This window comes from Cervus canadensis, chromosome 8 (assembly GCF_019320065.1).
Source record: "Cervus canadensis isolate Bull #8, Minnesota chromosome 8, ASM1932006v1, whole genome shotgun sequence".
NCBI classification, from domain to species: Eukaryota; Metazoa; Chordata; class Mammalia; order Artiodactyla; family Cervidae; genus Cervus; species Cervus canadensis.
In genome coordinates, this window is record NC_057393.1 from 65,827,521 (window position 1) to 65,847,475 (window position 19,955).

Consider the following 19,955-nt stretch of genomic DNA (forward strand, 5'->3'; position numbering starts at 1 on the left):
GTTTGGCCAGGAATGAAGGTAGCAGGCAGAGAAGGACAAAGGCTTGGATGTAAGCAAGGGGCCCTAGGCCTCCCTCCCTCCTCTACTGTGCCCTGTTGTCTAATCCATGCTATTGAGCGACAGAAAATCAAAGTCCACAGAAGATGTATTCTTTATCACTGCTTTGTCCATCCTTTCACTTAATTAACTCCAGTCAGACATGCCAGAGTAAACTTAGCAGGGGGCTGGCCTCTCCTCACCCCTTCACCTCAAAATTTGCTGCTTCTCCCTCTAGTCCCCACATTTAAGGGGGACACCAAGTTGCTCTGGCCCCACCTGCCCAATGGGGGCAGCTATCCCAGGCCCACTGCACAGGCAGCCCGCTGTGAAGTCAGAGTCCCGGGGATGATGGGGAGAAGCCCTGTGCTGTCACTGCCTCCACCCCCTAACTCTGCCTCAATCCCCAGGGACCGTCCAAGTTTCAGAGTCTAGGAGAACTGATGCTGGCACCTCCACGGTAATTTCTGGGTAAACAGCCACCTTCCGTTTCCTTGTGTCCCTCCCACTCAGGGGCCCAGCAAAGCCCACACCCATCACATGGTGGGAACTCAGCTCTGCTGTGTTTTTCTCTTCTGCATTCCAGGCTTGCCTGGCTCAGAATCTCAGCTTTTCTTCCCTGGGAGTGGGCCACCACTTAGGCCTGAATCAGAGATGCTGAGTACTGTCCCTAGTTGACCAGTTGTCCCAGTTGGCCTTGGCCCGAGAAGGTTCCCAGGATGCAGCAGAGTGAAGGACAGACCTCGTTTCAGGCTCTCAGACCATCTATACCCCTTTCCCAAATTTCTGTGTGGTTTGGACCCTTGAGCATCGTGAGCCTGAGGTCAGGAAAACCAGGGATCTGAGGTTTTCTCTGGATCTGCTGTTCCTCTCTGGGGCAGGCCCTTTTGTCTCTCTGGACCTAAGTTTTCTGATCTGCAAAATGGGAAGCATGGACCAGGTAATTTTCCAAGGTACTGTTATGATAGTTCACCTTCTGTGCTCTTTCAAATTGCTTTTCGCTCTTCTGCTCACTCTGTCCACTCCTTCTTTCTCTCCCCTTCCCTCCCTCTCCACTGTTTCTCTCTTCTTTTTCTATCCCTCTTCTTCCTGCTTTCCTCCCCTCCCCTCTCACCTTCTCCTTTTCATTTTCTCCCTCTCTGCTTTACCTTCTACCTCCAGCTCTTCTTCCTTCCCTCCTCCTCCTCCTCCTCCTCGGTTCCTGTCTCCAGCAGATCCCACCCTCTTCTCCCCAGGTTATCTGTTGAATTCCACACACGCCTGCACAGACGGGATCAATCCGAGGCTGCCTTGCCTTCAGCTTATCTCTGCTCCAAATGATTGATTTTCCCTCTTTAAGAGTAATTTGCTGGTGAATTCCATGTATTGCAAAAACCCCTGTGAAATCTAATTCAATCCGATTGGCAGCTGGCACTTTGGAGAAAGAATACTAGAGAGCTGTCAGTTCCACTGCTAGCAGATGTGTGTATTATTCATCTACAGAAGAGCGCGCGAGGTGGGCAGGTGCTCCTCACCTGCACATATACACCTCTCTCTCTCTCTCTAGAGGGATCTGTCTGTCAGTCCTACAGCCAGTCCCAGCACTTCTGGGAGATGAATTATACACAGTGTGCACTGGGTCCTTGCATTAAAGTAAATGAGGGACAGACACTTTCAAGTTCTGTTTTCCTAATTTGCAGCCCATTACCCTAATGCACTATGGGGATCTCACACTTCCAAAGCCCAGCTACACCTGATGGCCTCTTTCCTTGCCCCTGTCCCCACCCCTCCTGTCCCTAGGCACTGAGTCCCAACTCCAGTAACCCAGCAAAGCCCATGTCACAGAGTGGGAGCTCAGCTCTGCTGTTTCTTTCTCTTCTGTGTTCCAGGCTTGTCTGGTTCAGAGCCTTGGGGTGGGTCCCCTCTCAAGCCTGTATCAGAGATGATGGGCACTGCCCCTCGTTGACCAGCTGTCCCAGTCTGTCTGGGACTAAGAGTGTTCCCAGGATGCTGGTTTAAGGTGCTATAACCTTGGCAATCTCAGAAAAATGAGGTCAATAGGTTCCCCACTCTATGCGGAGAGTCTGAGAGCCCAGCAGGGCTAGCTGGCACCACTGCTCAGGTGCGGCATCCACTGGGTGTGGAAAACAAGGAGTCTAAGCATCTAGTTCTAGCCACACCGGCCCTTGAGTCCCACAGGTGCTCCACAAAGTCTGGGCTCACTTTAGAGGCTCAAGCCCCAAGCAGCTCACACCAGGAGCTGGTCCTTGCCAATGAGGATGGCTGCACTGCTGGCTGGCAGCCCTGGTGTCTGTGGATCACAGGTGCCACTGGTGTCCACTGGATGCAGCAAAGCTAACTGTACCAGCCCCAGAGACGGAACCTGCCACTCTGACCTCTATGTCCCAGGCAAATGGTCATTTCTGCTGGGATCCAAATCTTCATTTAGGCTGCCCTGGACCTCTAGGGGCCTGAGCAATCAGCCCAGTGGGCACTTACTGAAACAAACTGGCTTCAGGGGGTACTGGTCGGGATGACTAGGCTCCCCTTACCAGTGCCTGTGGGTGTGGCCGAACAGCAAGCTTTACGTGGAAGGGACCTTTCCAGGCCCACACACGCAGGGGACTGCTGTCCAGGCCGGAGGTACTGGATTGGTGCCTTGAATGTAAAGGGGAGAGGGACCAAGTGAGATTCATGACACCTGAGCTCTTAATTCCAGAACAATATGCTCCACCCGACAAGATCCCAAGGAATCCAGGCCATGCCCGCACCCCCCATCCTTTCCTCACTCCCTCCCTCCTGCACGGGACCCTGTTTGAGTGCACCCGCCCTCAGTGGAAAGCTTGAAGAGTCCATGTGGCCCGGCCTGCCAGCATGGCAGCCACTTTTCTAACAAAAAGGTCTGCTGTTCTGATCAGAATCTGACAACCTGGACCTCACTCGCATACCTGGCTTTAATTCCCTTTCCACTCTACCAGCGAACTCTGCACCAGAGTTTTGGCTGGGGTTGGGGCAGTGCGCTAAAGGGTAAGTGTACTCAGAGGTGCAGGGAGAACAGGCCAAAATGCAGGATAAAAGGGTGTGCATCCCAGTCTGCCCCAAGGCCAGAATTGCCCTGCCCCACCTTGGGGCACCTTCCGCAGAAGGTCATGTGGCCTCCTGGGCAGGGCGGCAGCAGGAGGAGGATGAGCCTCGCTGGAGCTGGCAGAGGGGGGCTGTCCTCAGCTTCAGAGCAGGGAGGGGCAGGGTGTAGAGCTGGCAGTGGGCCTTGCACTGAGCAGCTGCCTGGCTCTGTCGATTTACCATGCTAAAACTATTTCCCTGTTCCCACAGAGAGAGAAATGTGGCAAGGCAAAGAAATCTAAACGCCTTATGGAAATCAGGAGGGGGACTCTGCCTGCTGCTAATCACACCACTTTATATTCCTCTGCTTCTCCAATAGTCAGCCCACCGTCAGCATGCCTCTGAGTGGCAGGGAGGGGGGCTGAGAGGGATCACATTGCCTCAAGAGGCTTGGGGTGGGGTGCGGTGGGTAGAACTCAAGACTGTTTAGAGGCCATGACCCTGGGTGTCTTGGGAGCTGGAAGGGAGTGGGTGAATTCATCTTCCTGCTCCGAGCCCTCTGCCCAGGTGGACTGCCCAGCCTTGGGGCCCCTTCCCTCAGAACACAGGCACCACAAGTGCCCAATGGGAAGGGTCTTGGGCTGGAACAGGACACTGGGCTCTAGGCAGATGGGTGACCATGCCTGATAACAGTGTTACTCAACTTCCCCGGGGCATCCTGAAGTTAAACCCAGGCACAGCTCAGGTTTGCAAAGAACACTGTCTCTATGACCCATGCCATGCCTTTCCAGGCACACAGGTATTGGACACATAGTAATTGTGGTTAAACAGACAAAGCAATATAGGCATGAGTGAATGAGCTGCATGGTATATCTGTGAATATATGGTGTGAGGAAAAAAATCTGAAAATTGAGTCTCTAACACAGAGACTCAGAGAGAGAGCAGGTGAGGGTGATGGAGGGACTTCAGCTAAAGAACTAAGTTCAGGGGAAGATGAAACCAGGAGTCTGGCCATGCCCAGTGGAGTGGTGGCAGATGGTGGCCGCTGCCATCTTTCCTTCCATCTAGCCTCTGCCCTGGCCTGCCCTCTGAGCTTCTGCCACTTCCATCCCTGGGATTCTAAACCCGAGCCTCACTCCAGCCCTCACCTTTTGCACAGATCCCACATCTAGCCCTCATCCATTAGTGCTATCTGCCATCACCCTTGGTCTCTAACCTCTTTCTCCTTCTGTCCAGATTAACCAACCTAAAGATGAATCAGCTCTGAGGGTATCACTTGCACTCAAGAACCGTCGATGGCTCCCACCTGCCTACTGAATCAGGTTCAGACTCACTGTGGCACTCATGGCCCTCCAGCCTACCTTTCTCGCTTTAGGAAGGTGGTATTGCATATGTGTTGAATTAAATGACAGTGGTGGGAAGGATGGTGCTGAGTGTAAAAGTCCACCAGTAGTGTTATTTACGTTGGTGCTTTTCACATCATCTTTTTTGGGAGGATGAAGGTGGAAAAGTCTTCAATGATATAAATTTTTATAAATTGTATAATGAACATGCAGTGGCATTGGCATTTGGGGGCACAGAGTTCTATAAACTTTCGAATGTATAGCTTGGCCTTCCCCCATCACAGCCAGGCCAGGGACGCCCGCCCCGCCCCAGCCCCCCCCCCGGTGCTCCTTCTGTCCAGTCACCCTCTCCTACCCCAAACCCCTGGGAATCAGTGATGGGGTCTCTGCCACTAGAGTTTTGCCTTGTGAGAATGTCATAGAATCATTTGGAAGCAGCCTTTGAGGCTGGCTGCTTTTGCTCAGCAGAATGCCTTGGGAAATCCATCCAACTTTCACTTCACCTTGGTAGCCTGTGTATTTAAGCACACTCCCGTTCCTGTAGGAGGAGTTAGCATATCTGCCCGGACTGCAGAGCTAGGGGAGGAAGCCCTGCATCCCTCTAAGAGGCGGGCCATCCCGGTGTACAGGGGAGAGCTTTGAAGGTGGACTCGAGAAGATGGTTAAGCGGATTAAAAAGAAAAAACCAAAGCCTGGTGGGCTTGCTCAGTAAATGTTAGTGGATCTGGGCATTCCCTAATGAGGGTAATTAAGAGTCCTTATGCTGAAAACAGAAAAGTAAACACAGATACACATGCTAATTGGGGACTACTAGTAGATGCTCAGGCAGCCGCCTCCTCCCTCTCCACTCCACTGCCTCAATCGTTCTCCCATCCTTCAGTGCTCCCTCTTGGTCCTCCTCCTCCCTCAGGGCAGTTCCTTCTCAGTGTCTCTGCCAGTTCATCCTCATCTCCCCTAACTCTGAGGTGCCCTCCGGCTGCTTGGCCCCCAACCCTGCTCTCTAGTCTATCTGTACCCCTTTCCTAGGTAGACCCGTGACTTTAACTATGATTCAGACTCTGGCAATGCTCCTGTTTCCTACTTGGCTTCCTGGCACTTCTATTTGAATGTCTAACAAGCAGGTCAAACCTAATGTGTTGAAGGTTAACCTACAGCTTCTGCCTTCTCCTTACCAAAGCTACTGCTTTGCCATCTCAGGAAGTAAGACTCCAGGTTCCTAACTGCTCAAAGAGCTTCTGCGGTCATTCTCAGTTCAGTTCAGTGGCTCAGTCGGGTCCAACTCTTTACGACCCCATGGACTGCAGCATGCCAGGCCTCCCTGTCCATCACCAACTCCCGGAGCTTATTCAAACTCGTGTCTATTGAGTCGGTGATGCCATCCAACCATCTCATCCTCTGTCGCCCCCTTCTCCTCCCACCTTCAATCTTTCCCAGCAACAGGATCTTTTCAAATGAGTCAAGTTCTTTGCATCAGGTGGCCAAAGTATTGGAGTTTCAGCTTCAACATCAGTCCTTCCAATGAATATTCAGGATTGATCTCCTTTAGGATGGACTAGTTGGATCTCCTTGCAGTCCAAGAGAGTCTCAAGAGTCTTCTCCAACACCACTGTTTAAAAGCATCAATTCTTCAGCGCTCAGCTTTCTTTGTAGTCCAGGGACCCTCACCCCCTCCTCCACCCCAGCAAACCCTCTCCCTTCAAATCAGACCCTGGCGCTGAACACTCCCTACCCCTGCACACATCTTACTGCCCTTCCCTCCTAGGAATGGCCCTGCTCTGCTTTGTCTATGAACCCAGGCAGCCAGCACGTTCTTACAGTTTTTGAATTGAGATACAGTTCATCACTTTAGTCATTTTAATGTGTGCAGTTCAGCGGTTTTGAGTATAATTCGTGATACTGTAAAACTACCACCTATAGTTCTGAAATATTTTCATCACCCCGAAAGGAAATCCTGTATAAGCAATCCCTCTTCATTTCCTTGCCCTCAGCCCCTGCGACCACGAGTGTGCCTTTTGTCCCTACGGACTTGCCTATTCTAGACACTTCATGGAAATGGAATCACCCACAAAGCGACTTTTTGCGTCTGGCTTCTTCTACCTAGCATCCTGTTTTCTAGGTTCTGTGTTACATCGTGGATGTAACATTACTGTAACAGCTCTACAATTTTTCACTGTATACCACATTGTTTGTCCACTCATCAGGTGCTGGGCATTTGGGTTGTTTTCAGAGTCTGTCCTCTTGAAAAACTTTAGTCAGATCAAGTCTCTTGTTTGCTGCTCACTGCCTTCCTGCTGAGCCCTGACAAGAGCCAGGCCTGTCCGCCTCCTCCCCTACCCACGGGCCTCCTCAACCTGCAGCCACACTTCTACTCCCGCAGCCCAGCGCCAGCTGCTCCCTCTGCTGGGAATGCTCCTCCTCCAAATATCCACAAAGCTCGCCCCCACTTCACTGAGGCCTCTCCACACACATCGTCCTATTGGAGAGACTTCCTCGGACCCCTTCTTCTCCCCGGCACTCCCTCAGGCCCCTCACTCTGCTGTCTTTTTCTCCATGGCTCCTGTCACCACTTGACATACAATAATATAGATCGATTTGTTTCTTTATTCTTCTACTGCCCGAGGCCTGGACTTCGGCTGTGTGCTCACTTATGAACAGGGCCTGGAAAAGTACGTGGGACGCAGTCGGTGTTCAACAAATACTTGCTGAATAAATGAACAAATGACCAATTCCTGCCTTCCACTCAATGCGGGAGCTGCTCTAGGGCATCCCTCTCCTGCCCTGGGCCTGGGTGCCCACTGCACAGCAAGCTTCGCTAGCCGTTGTGTGTGTTGGCCCTGCTCTGTGACCCCATGTGGAAGGTTCCTCTCCGAGCCCGTTGAGCTCATGTAAGAAGAGCAGAGTAACATCTGCCTGCTGACCCCAGGCTCTGGGCCCTCATCAGGACGAAAGAGAGGAAACATGCTCCGCTCTGTGCCAGAACATCTTTCCAACCTGGGACATGTGCATTTGGCAACACTCATCTCAAAAACTTCTCTCACTTCCAATTCCTTTTTCAAATCCACTGGGGAAACTAAGGCCTAGAGAGGAAGGAGGAAATGTCCCCCCCAGGCCTTCATGGACAGTGATGATACAGCCACGAAGCCCTGCCTGGCACTGAAGGCCTCCTACCCTCTCCCACCCTGCTCCGGCAAAATTCTCCCCTCTCAGGGGACAGAGGAGAGCAGGGGAGGAGGCTCCCGGCTTCACCACAGCTGCCCTCTGGGACCCTGCACTCCCTGCGCCTGCTGACAAGGACGTTTCCCAGCCCACGATCACGGTGATGGGGAGGGACACCAGCCACTGCGCCCAGCCACACTGTGCTCACCCCTACCCTTCAAGTCGGGGATGAACAAGACAACCACCAGTTGCTATTGCGGCCGTGATGGGGGCTGGCAAATGAGGCAGGCGGGGGAGGGTGGGAGTTAGAAACCACGATTTGGAGTGAGGCTGGGTTCACCAGGGCCCATGGTGAAGGGGCACCAGAGGGGGCATGACCCAGCCAAGGAGCGATGGAGACAGGGTGAAGGTCGTTAGTTCTGCTTCTGATCTGGGTGGGGGTCTTCAGGGAGGCCAGCTGCTGCTTTTAGGCAGCATGACTTTGAGGATAAAATGATACTTTCCAAGGGGAGGTGTGGGTGTGGGGAAGGGAGCTGAATAAGAGGGGAGCAGTCCCCCAGATCCAACACAGATGATGACCTCCAGCGGCTGGCAGGGACTTCAGAGCCACAGGTACTGGGGTGGGGAGGAGTGAGGTATGGGTGCTGGTACTGCTTCACACCACCCGCCAAGGCTAAGGGGCCTGGTGTAAATAGCATGCTAATTAGATTTACGGTGGGACTAAATTAGGAGGTGTCTGAATCATGCTGAGGACACCCTCTGGTCCCGGAAGAGGCTAGAGCTGCTTGCTGGAAGGAATCACAGCACAGGATGCAGCCACGCACAGAAAAATCCTAATAATCATCGTCATCATAATAAGAACCTCAGCCAAGGCAACTGGGGAGAAATTAATGGGAAAAAGCACTAATGGGGCCGCCCTGCTCCCCCTGGCTTCCCTTTCAGAGTGGCTTTGCTTTGAAGTCAACAGATGTTTTCCTGGAGAGCCTCAATCTTGAGAGAGGAACCCCAGGAATGTGCACTGAAGCTATGACATGGCGGAGGTCGTGCAGACGGACTCCTGCCCACAGCCAGGGCAGAGGCGGCGTTCACCCAGGTCCCAGCCGTGCTGACTGTGCTTTGTGGGGATGCTTAACCCCTGCTTTGCAACAGAACCTGCAGAAAACCTTTCAGAAAGAGGAGCAGCCGGGATGGCCGGGATGGCCGGGGGCAGAGGGGTTAGGCTGACCTCCTCTTCTCCGCATGCCTTGTCTGGGTCGTCCCCTGGGCCAGATCACCCAACCCCTCCCTCCTCTCTGCTTTACTTCAGCAATGAAGTCACGAGCTGGGTGAGGCATCCAGAATGTTGGAGGCACTCCATCTACTGCCTTTATATCCCCTGGGGGATTCAGTGGGAGGTGGGTGATTTCCCAGATCCCAGTTATCTCCCTAATGGAGGGGAAAGAAGGGCCTGGATGACTGGATAATCACACATCCAGAGGGAGCAAAAACCAACATCTGCCTCCATGGATGCTGGCAGTCGGCCCCTCCCTTCCCTGCAACCCCCACCCCCCTGCCCGCCCCTGCCCCATCTCTCTTCAGGGCTTCTAGAGTTTGGTTTCAAGCTCAAATTGCTTTGGAAAATAGGGAAGCAGAGGTCTGTGCCTTGGGTCATACTGGCAGGTAGGGAGAGCTCAGGACAGCGGGGATCACTCCCTGGGGTGCCAGGGATGTATATTTCCTGTGCCTCTACTGCAAAGTAGATGCTGGTGGGTGGATTTATGGGGCCTGGGTCAACAGTGGCCTGGAAGCTCCACAGCCGGAAAATGGACCCTCAGCTGAATGTGTGACATGGAGAAAATGGCCTCCCTGTTCTCACCCACCCCACCTTAAGTGGATATTCAGTTCAGGATGGCAACTCTGAGAACCAGTTGGAGGTTGGCCTAACAGCCAATGCCTGAGGAGGAAGCTGGGCTGAAGGGTGGCAGTTACTGAGGACAGGAATTAAGGAGGGGTCTTCCATCTTTTTTGTGCCATGGACCCTCTGACAGTCTGGTAAAGCCCACGGACCCCCTTCAAGAGAATAACATTTTAGCTGCATAAAATAAAATACAAAGGACCACAATGTCGATTAATTATCTTGAAACACAGTTATCACAGTACTTGAAAAGGGTATTATAGTACAGTGACATGCTTCTTAATGCATGAAACAATAAGATTTGGCAGCGGGTCTAATATATGCTGTAATTTCAAAGTGGTGATGAGTGTAAATGATATTTTGAGATCCCTGTGACACCTGTAATGTGATATGAAAATATCTGAGATTTCTCTTGGGCTCAGAGTCACAGGTACTCCTAAGGCTGCTGTGATTTGTTTCTATTTCATAATCAAAGAGATCTCAGAAGTTCAGGTAGAGGTGAGCAAAAATAAAGATGCAGATTTTTCTCCATCCAGGGTCAAGGATGCCTTGGAGAGCCAGTGGGCTCCCACTCCTGGATTAAGAACCCCTGGACTGAAAGGAAGTCTGGGAGGGACTTGAGGGGCCAGCACTGCAACCCTGCAGGGCTGCGTGGGGAGAAGGGCCAGAGGAATCTCAGGCCAGACAGACCAACTAACAGGAGTGAATGAGAAAATGAATTTAAATAAATACAAGGTTATGGACTGGGCTCCCTGACAGGCCTGGAACACATGTGGAATAGAAAATGAGGGTGATAGATAAAAATAAAGTCAAGATGGACAGGAGAACGAGAGCAATCTCTCTTTCTCACTGCCCACCTCATCCCTACAAATAAACCCCATATTCTGGAATATGTTTTTTTCTCCTCATCAGTTGCTTTCTTTTACTTGTTTGTTTGGTGATGTTTTCTCCTTGGGGAGGTGGGCAATGCTGGTTTTTTCCTCCTGTGCCCCTCAAACAAATGAACTGTGTCATTTCCTGCCTGAAACAGGCATCCTGCCAGATGTGTCCCTATTCACCTCTGCAGTGCAGCCACCCCCACTGTCTCACCTCCCCCTCACCTTCCTACCAGCCAGGTTGGAGGTGGGGGACCCACCTGCTCTGGTGGGACCAGATCTCTGAGAATGGGGATCCCTGGCTGTAAACGGGGAGCCCTGCAGCCCAACCAAGAAGCACAGGGATGTTTAAGGCCAAGCTCTGAGACGCATTGGCTGTGCCACCTTAGGGAAGCCTCTTAACTTCTCTGAACCTCAACTTCCTTTTTCCTATAAATGACACAATAATACACATATCTTCCAGGGTTGGAAGTAAGAATTTTTAGGATTTTAAGAGTGTATTTTTATGGGCCAGGCACTTCTAAATTCACACATAGGCCCATTTAATCCTCACAATGGTTCTATGAGGTAGGTATTATTACCGCCTCCATTTTTTTTTTCAACAGTTTCAATTTTTATAGATCATTTGACTTGATTTCAATATACAGTCATTAAGAGAAAAGAAGTAAAAATAATAGGGAGATGCAAAAGCGTATATATCACCATATTGGGGTGACAACTATATCTAGACTAGAACAGTGCTGGGAAGTTTCACATTAACAGCAATCTGGAGTCCCAACTGGGAAAGGGTCCTGGGCAGTGCGTCTACCCCCCTGATGAGACTTCAAATTGTACTGCCTCCATTTTGCAGATAATAAAACTGAATCCATGAGGATAAACAAGTCTCCTAAGGTTACACAGAACAAAAGCGGCAGCGTTAGGATTTGAGCCCAGGTAGTCTGGCTTCAAAGCCCTTATTTTTAACCACTCTAATTGGCTCTTTCTTCCTAACCCGTAAAGGGATGCCCCAGATAGTAGCAAATAAAGAAGCATGTTGGTGGGAGGAAGAGGCTGGGGACAGGGGGTGAGGCCCACAAAGGTACCAGGCTGTGCACTCAAAGTGGGGAACAGAGGCAACTGGGGCAAGAACAGGGGAGGGAGGACGGGCTAGTGTTGGGAAGCGGTGCGGGGTGGTTAGGGAAGCTTCGGGAGGCACCCTCCCTCTTCCCACTCAGGTCCTCTTGGACAAAAGGAATGTTAGGGTTTACAGTCTTAAGGCTCACTGGTCCAACCCATGGTTTCCCAGAGGTGGTCACTGAGGCACAGAGAGGGGACAAGGCTTGCCTGGAATCCCTCTGTGAGGAGGCGTGGGACCTGGCTTCTCTGCTCTCTCTACCACCATCTTTCCTGGGCAGTCCAGACAGGTGTGGTAGCAGAGGGCTATGGCCAGAGTTCAAAACCCTGGGTCAACTTGAACATGGGAGAGCCTCTGTTCACAAAGACTGAAGATGGCCACTCAGTGTCCTCCTGAGAAGTGTTCTGAAGGCATTTCTTCTAGATGTTTTAGGTTTCATTATAAGGGGTCTGGGGTTCTCTGGCTTCTTGCAAACACTTAAGAGGAAACTGGCTAAAGGGCAGGAGAGCCTCAAGTCAGACACTAGGACGCACCTGCCAACGGGGAACAGTGGTCAGTGGAGGTGGGGGCGTTTTCTCTGCGGTGTTTCTCTGCTTCCACCCGTGGCCCCTGTCAGCCCCCCATTTTCAACACAGCCATCAGGGAGCTCCTTGACAAAGACAACTCAGACCATGTCAGCTGGTTCCCCTCCATGCTCACAGTCATGGAAGAACACCTTCCTGCAGCTGGCAGGCCTGGCCTGGCCCCTGATGATGGCACCAGCCTCACCTCCTACTGCTCACTCAAGCTCCCTGGACCATCCCACCAGCTTCTCCTCTGCTCCTGGGAAATCCCTACAAGGTTGGATCCCTTGTAGGGAACCTCTGCCCTTGCAGGGGAGCACCCTCCGCAACTCCGTATGGCTGACCCCTCCACATCACTGAACTGCAGCCCCAAGGGCACCTTTTGGGAAAGCCTTCTAGGACTCCTGAATCGAAAGTAGTCGCTCTACCCACCACCCATCACTCAGCTTGTTTCCTGACTTCCTGACCCTCATTCCCGCCTGCAGTGATGTTGGCGCCTGCTCCTCTAGCTTCCCCACTGGAATGAAACAGAAGCTCTTGGAGGGCAGGGACCACATCTTCAGCACTGTTTCCCCAGTGGTGAACACACAGTAGGTGTATAATTATGTTTGTTGACTGAATGAATGCATCATCCCCCACCAGTGTACATTTTAATATATTCCCTTAGAAATGCCAGGGGCAGAGGGTGGCCAACAAATTAATGAGGTCTGAAGGCCATTCTTTAATAACTGTAATTCCCAGAACTGGGCAGTAGAGACCACTCTGGGCAGGATATTGGCACCCCACCCTATACCCCAACCCCTCTCTACTGCAAACATATTCTTAAGCACAGTAGCAATTCTGTTCTAAGAAGCTGTGGGTCAGAAGTAAAGTGGATCAAATGCCCCCAACTCCTGAGAAGAAAGGCAGGCTGTAACACGGACGGTATTTCTACTGACGAGCATGCAAGAAGAATTTTCCATTTTTTAGCCCAGTCAACTGGGTAGGGTTGTGCATAGTGCAGAAGCAATATTTTTTAAAGAACCCCTTTGCTGGAATTCATAAAGCAGCCAGCTGCATGGATGGGCTTCCACACTCCCTGCCTTCAGCCCCCAACCCTTCAGGGTCAGAATGCAGATAGAAGAGTGGCTTTTTAGGACAAGTGAACAGAAACTTCCAACCCTCCCAATCAATGTAGATGGGAAAACACGACAGCCTGTGTCTAGCTCAGCTGTAGGCATGATAAGGAGAGGAAAAGTTGACCAAAGTGGAGAAACAGCAGAGATCATGTTGAGAGCAGGGGAGTGGGTAACAATGTGGTAGGAATCCAAGTAGGTAAGTGTGCAGTTATTTCCTGCTTCCAGGAGAACAGCAAGGAGACAAGAGAACGCCCAGCTGGCGGAATGAGGTTGCCACAGCCTTTAATTTGAAACTCAGAGATGAGCTCCTATACCAAGGCTGACTCCTGGGGCCTGTGCCTAGAGACTTTTTTGTGTGATTTGCATTACAACCATCTATTTGCATCTCAACTGTCACAAGGTGCAAATGGGTGGTTGTTGGTTTCAGCCCACCCCATCCCTTTCTCCTTTGGCTTTTCTGTGTTTTCTATAGCTGGGCAAAGGGGAGGAAATTACTCAGTGAGACTTGACAGTGGAAATGGAGTCCTTGGGACAGAGAAAGGGTCTCTTTCAAGCACCTTTAGGTGCATCTGAAGGGTCTGGCAGAGCCCGAGGTTCAGCAAGAGGCTGAGCAGAATCTGGAGGAGATGGTAGGCATTATCTAGTCTTTGTGAATTAGGTCAGCATCCTTATTAGGAACGGCTGCCACAAAGGCCTGACTGAGAGGTTAACCTGCTTCCTCCTTCCCTTTCAGTCTTCCGCCAGCACCCTCTACTGCCCCACAGTGGACCTCGGAGGTCCCCTTCCTACACAAACAGTCGAATTTGGGCTTCAGCATATGGGTACTGACTGATGATCCAGTTTGGATAAAGCCCTGGGCTACTTCATTACTTCTTTTATCATTCAATCATGCTTTCAACTCAACCAAAATATATTTTTGCAATGCCTCCCAAGTGCCAGGCAGAGTATGAGGCACTGGGTGGTCACACTGGTGAGCAAACAGACCTGCTTCTACCCATGGGTCATTCAGCCTAACGGGGAGAAGACACTCTTGGGATAATCACACCAGTAACTGCAAAATCAGAAGCATGGTGAATGCAAGGGAGAGTCCTGTCCTGGAGAATCTATGACAAAGGGACGTGAACTCTCCTCACGCCCCCTTCTCCAAGTCTGCCCGATAAACCTTCTCCTGCCATGCCGAGCAAATCCAGAGTCACTTTCAACCCAGACACAAATCCCAACAGATGAGTCTCCCCTCAGAAAGAGAAGTCAGAGGAATGACAAATCTTTTACAACAGCTCTTGCTTCCTCTTTGAGGTTCTCTGAGTTTCTCCAGACTTGGGACACTTGGGCCATGCTGTGCGTGCCAGTGGCCTCTGTCTTGTGTTCCTGCTGGCCCTGTGGCTGAATACTCCACCCTGGGAACCTGAGGCCTGACCGTCAGCACCCAAGACCAGGCTTTGGGAGCATTCACCTGGGCAGATCTGACCCCTCACCCCCCAGAGTTTTGGAGAGTGGAGAAGAAATGGGAGCTACAAAAGAGCAGGGCAACTGAGACAGCAATTTTTCTCTCCTTCTTATTTAGGAACCAGCCCAGGACCACATCTGGGGTGGCCTGGGTACAGCCCTACTGGGAAACTGGAGGAGGGCCCAGTTTCCTCCTCCACCTAAGGTCAACTGGAGGTGACCTTAGGGTGGGATGCTCTGGGCTGCCTCTCCTCCTCTCTCTCTGCACCTTGCTGTGCCCTGGAGGAGTGTGACCCTGTGAGAAGGAGGCCAGTCCTCTACTGTTAGGACACTGGCCAAACCCCAATGGATCAGGGCCCCTGCCGTCAGCATTCCTGCAGGTGTTTTAGACAGGATTGCCGGGAAGGGAGTCTGAGGTAAAACCCAAGGGCACAGGGTAACCTTGACATCCCACAACAAGTCGAGGTGAGCAGGCCCTGCCAGGGGTGGTGCCCCCCGCACCCATATGGTGAACATCTGGGTGTGGCCGGCACATGCTAAGTCCTATACACTATCAGCTGATCTCCTCCTCTCCACACACCTTGTTGCTGTCCTTTGTGGCAGACACAAATATTTAGCTGCTTACCTACATCCCCCAGCCTTCAGGCAGTGAGGTGGGGGCATATATCTAGTGCTGGTTGATGGGCCTTGAGCAGAAGTCACACTTCTGAGATGAAGCAAAGAAGAGCTGGGGCTTAACCCCGTGGCTGCCTCCTGCCACAACCACAATCCTGCAGAGTGTGCGCCGAAGTGACCACGCCGAGGGGCTCTCCCTGCCTCCCCTGGCTGGACAAGCAGTCGGAGGGTGAAATAAACTGTGCTTGCAGGGTTAATTTGTTCCTGTGATTAGAAATGGACTGATATATTGCCTATTTTTTATCACACAGATGAGCAAAGTGAGGCTTAGAAAGGGTCAATGAGTCATCCAAGGTCACGGAGCTAATAAATGGCAGGTTTGGCCCTGAACACAGGCCCTGGCTGATTCCTTGGCTTGGCACTCAAGGCTCCCCGAGGTATGTGTCCCAGCCCACCTTCCCAGCAGGCTACTCCACAACCCCTGGTCAATGCACAGGTTATTGCCTGTTCCCTTGATCTACGTATAGCTTTCTCCCTCCGGTCCTCTCTGGGGGTCACAGTCTGGCCCCCCAGCCCTCCTGAGCACTCTTTTACCACCTGATTTTTACCGCAAGGCTTAGCCCTAGTCCCCCTCTTACCATAGAGTCTTTCCTGACGCTCCCAGTCCCTGCCTCCCTCTTCCTCAGCTGAGCTCTGGAGCCTCACCGCCTACAGTCACTGGACTCTGGACCACACTATTTCCAGTGTCTCTCTTCCCTTGGGCATTATTATCAGCCTGAAACCAAAGATGGGACTTTCTCCTGAGGTTCTCATTCACACAGCAGTCTCTAAAGGGGGTCTGCTCTCCCGAGGAATACAAAGTGATCCATGGGGTGTGAGAACATGTGAGAACCTGTTTTTGTACCTGTTTATCTCCACCTTTTAAACTTTCTACATTATTGCATATGTTTTAAAATTACATATTATATTTGCATAAACACATTTGGCCCCATGGGGCAGGGACCAAAGATCTCACTTCCTGGATTTCCTTAAGTGATCAAATATAGCTCCTTGTAAACAATAGATGCTCAGTACATACTTCAATTATCTCAGAGAGGTAGGGTCCAAAAGACTCAGCAGGAGAAGAAGGCATATCATATGTGTACACATGTACAGAAATGTGCCTGTGCATACACATGTACACACACACACACATAGAGGCACTGACTTGCCCTTGTGAACCTGAGTCCTTGGGGGGATTGGGTACAGTTGAGAGAAGCTGACAGGAGAGGGGCCCCAGGCCTGGAATAAGGCCAGTGAGAGAGCCTCACGTGAGGAGTAATTGCAGAGAAGCACCTCTGGCGGGAAAACCTAATGGAATTCCTGAGCAGAGTGGGCCGGGAGAGCAGCGATAATAAATAGAAGTCCTATTAAGGTTGTGACTGCTGACGGGCAAGGGAGGTGGGGCAAGGGGAGACACTCAGGCCAGCAGAATGACACGGGGCGGAGCTGGAGCCCCCGCCTCCTGGAGCTCCTTCTGGAGCTGTCTCTCTCCCTCAGAACCCACGGTCTTCCCTCCTGACACTGGCCTCAGCCTCCAGGCTTCTGGACAAGGGGGTGCAGGCATCCTTGCGGCCTGGGAGCCTCTGGGAGGCACTTGCACTACTTGCAAGGAAAAGGTGGGGTCATTATCACCCCAAAAGCAGGAATAAGACTTATTCCAAAGTCACCATTTATACAAGAGCCTCTCCCTTTTAAAATTTATATTTTATGCATGTATGTTTCATAATACATAGACTAGGTTAGTACGATGATCATATATATAGATTCCTAAAATAGAACTATACATTGGAGGTGTGTGCTCAAACACTTTGTACAGGATTTTTGCAGCCTTATTTATCCTCAGCACGTAGCAGGGGAGGGTGAGGCAAAGTTTGTTTCTATTTTATAGATGGGGACCTGCGAGCCCAGAGATCCCTGGTGTCCCCCCCAGGGTTGTGCAGCCCAGGCCGGGAGCGGGACTGGACACCACATGTTAAGGGACTCACCTCGTCCTTGTCTACCACCTGGATGAAGAGGGGCAGAGCAAAGCCGACCTGTGCCAGCTCAGTGATGGCCACGCTGTACTCAGAGCTGTTGAACTCTGGGGCATTGTCATTGATGTCAATCACCAGGATGTTGAAGGTTGTGGTCACTGTGGCGTCGGATGGGGTGCGGTCCTCATTTAGCTCTGTGCCCTGCAGATAGAAGAATAAACACGCCAGGGATGAAGGTAGCCATGATCACAATAAGAGATATCATTCATTCGGGCTTTCTCAATGTTGGGCACTGCACTTTATGTGAATTATTCCATCTCATCCTCAGCATAACCCCAGGAAGAAGATTCTACCATTAGCATCTCCATTTTACTGATTCCCGTTACTGATGGGGAAACTGAAACTCAGAGAGGTTAAGTGACTTATACAAGGACACACAACCAGAGTAGGCATCAAACTCAGGCAGTGGGATGAGGTGGGGTGCAGAGGACAAGAACAGATTTCAGGGTTCATCTGGAGGCAAAGGGATGAAAATGATGCCAAATTATTCATTTGGCAAATGATGAAACAGGCTGAGAACATTTGTGCTAGCAGATAATTAAGACTTAATTCAGCACCTGCTATAGACCGAACACTTGCAGGCACTGTGAGGGTCCTAGCTGGACTCAGGAATAGATGGACTCAGATACCTGGGCACCCAGTCTCTGGACAGAGTCCCTGGGCCACCAAGTAGCCCTTCCCAGTCCTTCTGAGCCAGAATCTCTGGGTGAGAAGCTCAGGACTAGGTGTCTTTTACTAGCTACCCGGAGGATTGGGATTCACAGCCAAGTGGGGAAACTCTACATTATATTTATAGAAAGATGGAAAAGCTGAGCTCGGGGTCCCGTGCTGAGTTGGTGGTGTCGCTGGGACTATGGAGCAGCTCTCTCACATTGGAGCTGCCCGCCTCTGGAGGAAGGGAACAGAGACAGGAGAGGAGGCTGAGAGGGGCCCTGGGGTTGGAATTGGATGGGAAGGCTGTGTTAACTCCCCATTCCCTGCTGGTCCACATGTGGACATAGGGTAGACACGACAGAGCCAGTGGGAGAGTCGGAGCTAATCAATCCATCGCTGCCACAGGCCTTCTCAAAGTCAAGGAGAACAGTAAAAGGCCAGGCTGGGGGCACTATCCTTCCCATGCCAGAGGAGGGCCTTCTTCCCAGAGCCCTTCTCCTCAGTCCTTGTATCACCCCCTTTCTAAATCGAAGTCTGGGGCTGGGGAGGATGCCTGTGGCCCAGGCAGCATCCGCACCCTAAGTGGGTTTCCCAGGGAATGCCTCAGCAAGTCATTGATTTTAATTAAAACCGACCATGAGTAGCAGGGGGCTGCAGGAGGCGGGGGGCCGTGGTTCTGTCATACCTTCTGGGGTGGGGACCACTGCCGCTTTGGCCTCTCCCTTCTGCATTGCTCTTTCCTAACCAGCTAATAGCCCCCAGGGAAGCTATGAAAATTAGAAACAGGGGAAAAACCCAGAAATGGGGTAACTCTAAGAATCCAAGTTGGCTATAAGAGAACTTGAAATCACGGGGTAACAGAAAGGACAACAGGATGCACACCCACTCCGTGCCTCCTCATCCCCTGAAATGGGGATCAAAGTCACAATCCTCCGTGGTCATCGATAAGGGCTCTGAGATGACCAGCAGGGTGCCTGACAAGGCCCACATGTGACAAGCACTGGTCCTTCCTGACAGGGGCCCTGGGCGCAAGCCCCGGGCATCAGTGCAGGGTATGGGAACAGCAGTGATGTGCCTCCTGGAGCCTCCACATTGGGTACCACTGGAGGCTGGCACCAAGGCATGGGCATCCCCTCTGCCCAGGATGGAAGTGTCCGGCTCTCACCTTCACGGTCAGGATGAAGCCATGGCTATACAGGGGGTTCTCCCGGTCCAGCAGGCCATTCAAGGTCAGTGCCCCACTGATGTAGTCCAGGGCAAAGATGCTGTTGGTATTCCCTGCGAGACAGAAGAATTCAGGGTGTGACTGGGGCCCAGGGCAGGAGGACAGGGGGCTGGTGCCAGGGTTCCTCTCGGGGCATTAAGGACTAATCAGTAACTTAAAATGGATGTGGGTTCCCGGAGCAATGAAAAGAGCCCTGGGGTCCAACAGGGCACACGGCCCAGGCAGCAGACGACACTGAATCACAAGAGGAGGACATTCTGCCCAGTCTGTCTTCCTCGAAGCTCTGACTGCGTCAAGGAGAAAGTCTTGACTTGGTGCTTGTATGTCTTTAACACCCTCTCTAACATTTGCGTCTTTTTCTCTTTAACAGAGAGAGAACAGGCTTCAGGATCTGTAATGAGTCATTACTGCTACGTCTAAATACTTGTGTACCCCAAGACTCTGTATGGTGAAATCCCAGTCTCCAAAGATGATGGTAGCAGATGCGGTGAGCAGGTGGGGCTTCTGGGCTTAGGTCACGAGGGTGAAACCATCCTGCACGGGATTCATGCTTTATAAAAGAGACCCTGGAGAGCTCCCCTGTCCCTTCCTGTGTGAGGATTTAGCAGAAAGGTGCCGGGTGAACCAGGAGGCGGGTGCTCACGCTGCTGTGCTGGCACCCTGATCTCAGACTTCTAGCCTCCAGAACGGTGAGAAATAAACTCCTACGGTTGATAAGACACCCAGGCTCCGGCATTTGTTCCAGCAGCCCCTGTGAACTAAGGCAGCAACCTTGTTTTGTTTCCTTGTGCTCATTTTT

The 19,955-nt window shown here is 51.6% G+C and overlaps 1 protein-coding gene across 9 annotated transcripts in view; it reads right to left on the reverse strand.

The window, feature by feature from the left end:
- CDH23 (cadherin related 23) overlaps positions 1–19,955 on the reverse strand; it is a 433,939-nt gene that overhangs the window by 186,517 nt on the left and 227,467 nt on the right. For all 9 annotated transcript variants that reach the window (XR_006270872.1, XM_043476661.1, XM_043476663.1 and 6 more), the window contains exons 10-11: positions 19,097–19,209; positions 17,230–17,418 (exon numbers count right to left, since the gene is read on the reverse strand). Coding sequence is in view for 8 of the 9 variants with exons in the window: in XM_043476661.1 (XP_043332596.1) it covers positions 17,230–17,418; positions 19,097–19,209 (302 nt within the window). In the remaining variant the exon portion in view is untranslated. The remainder of the gene's footprint in view (positions 1–17,229; positions 17,419–19,096; positions 19,210–19,955) is intronic.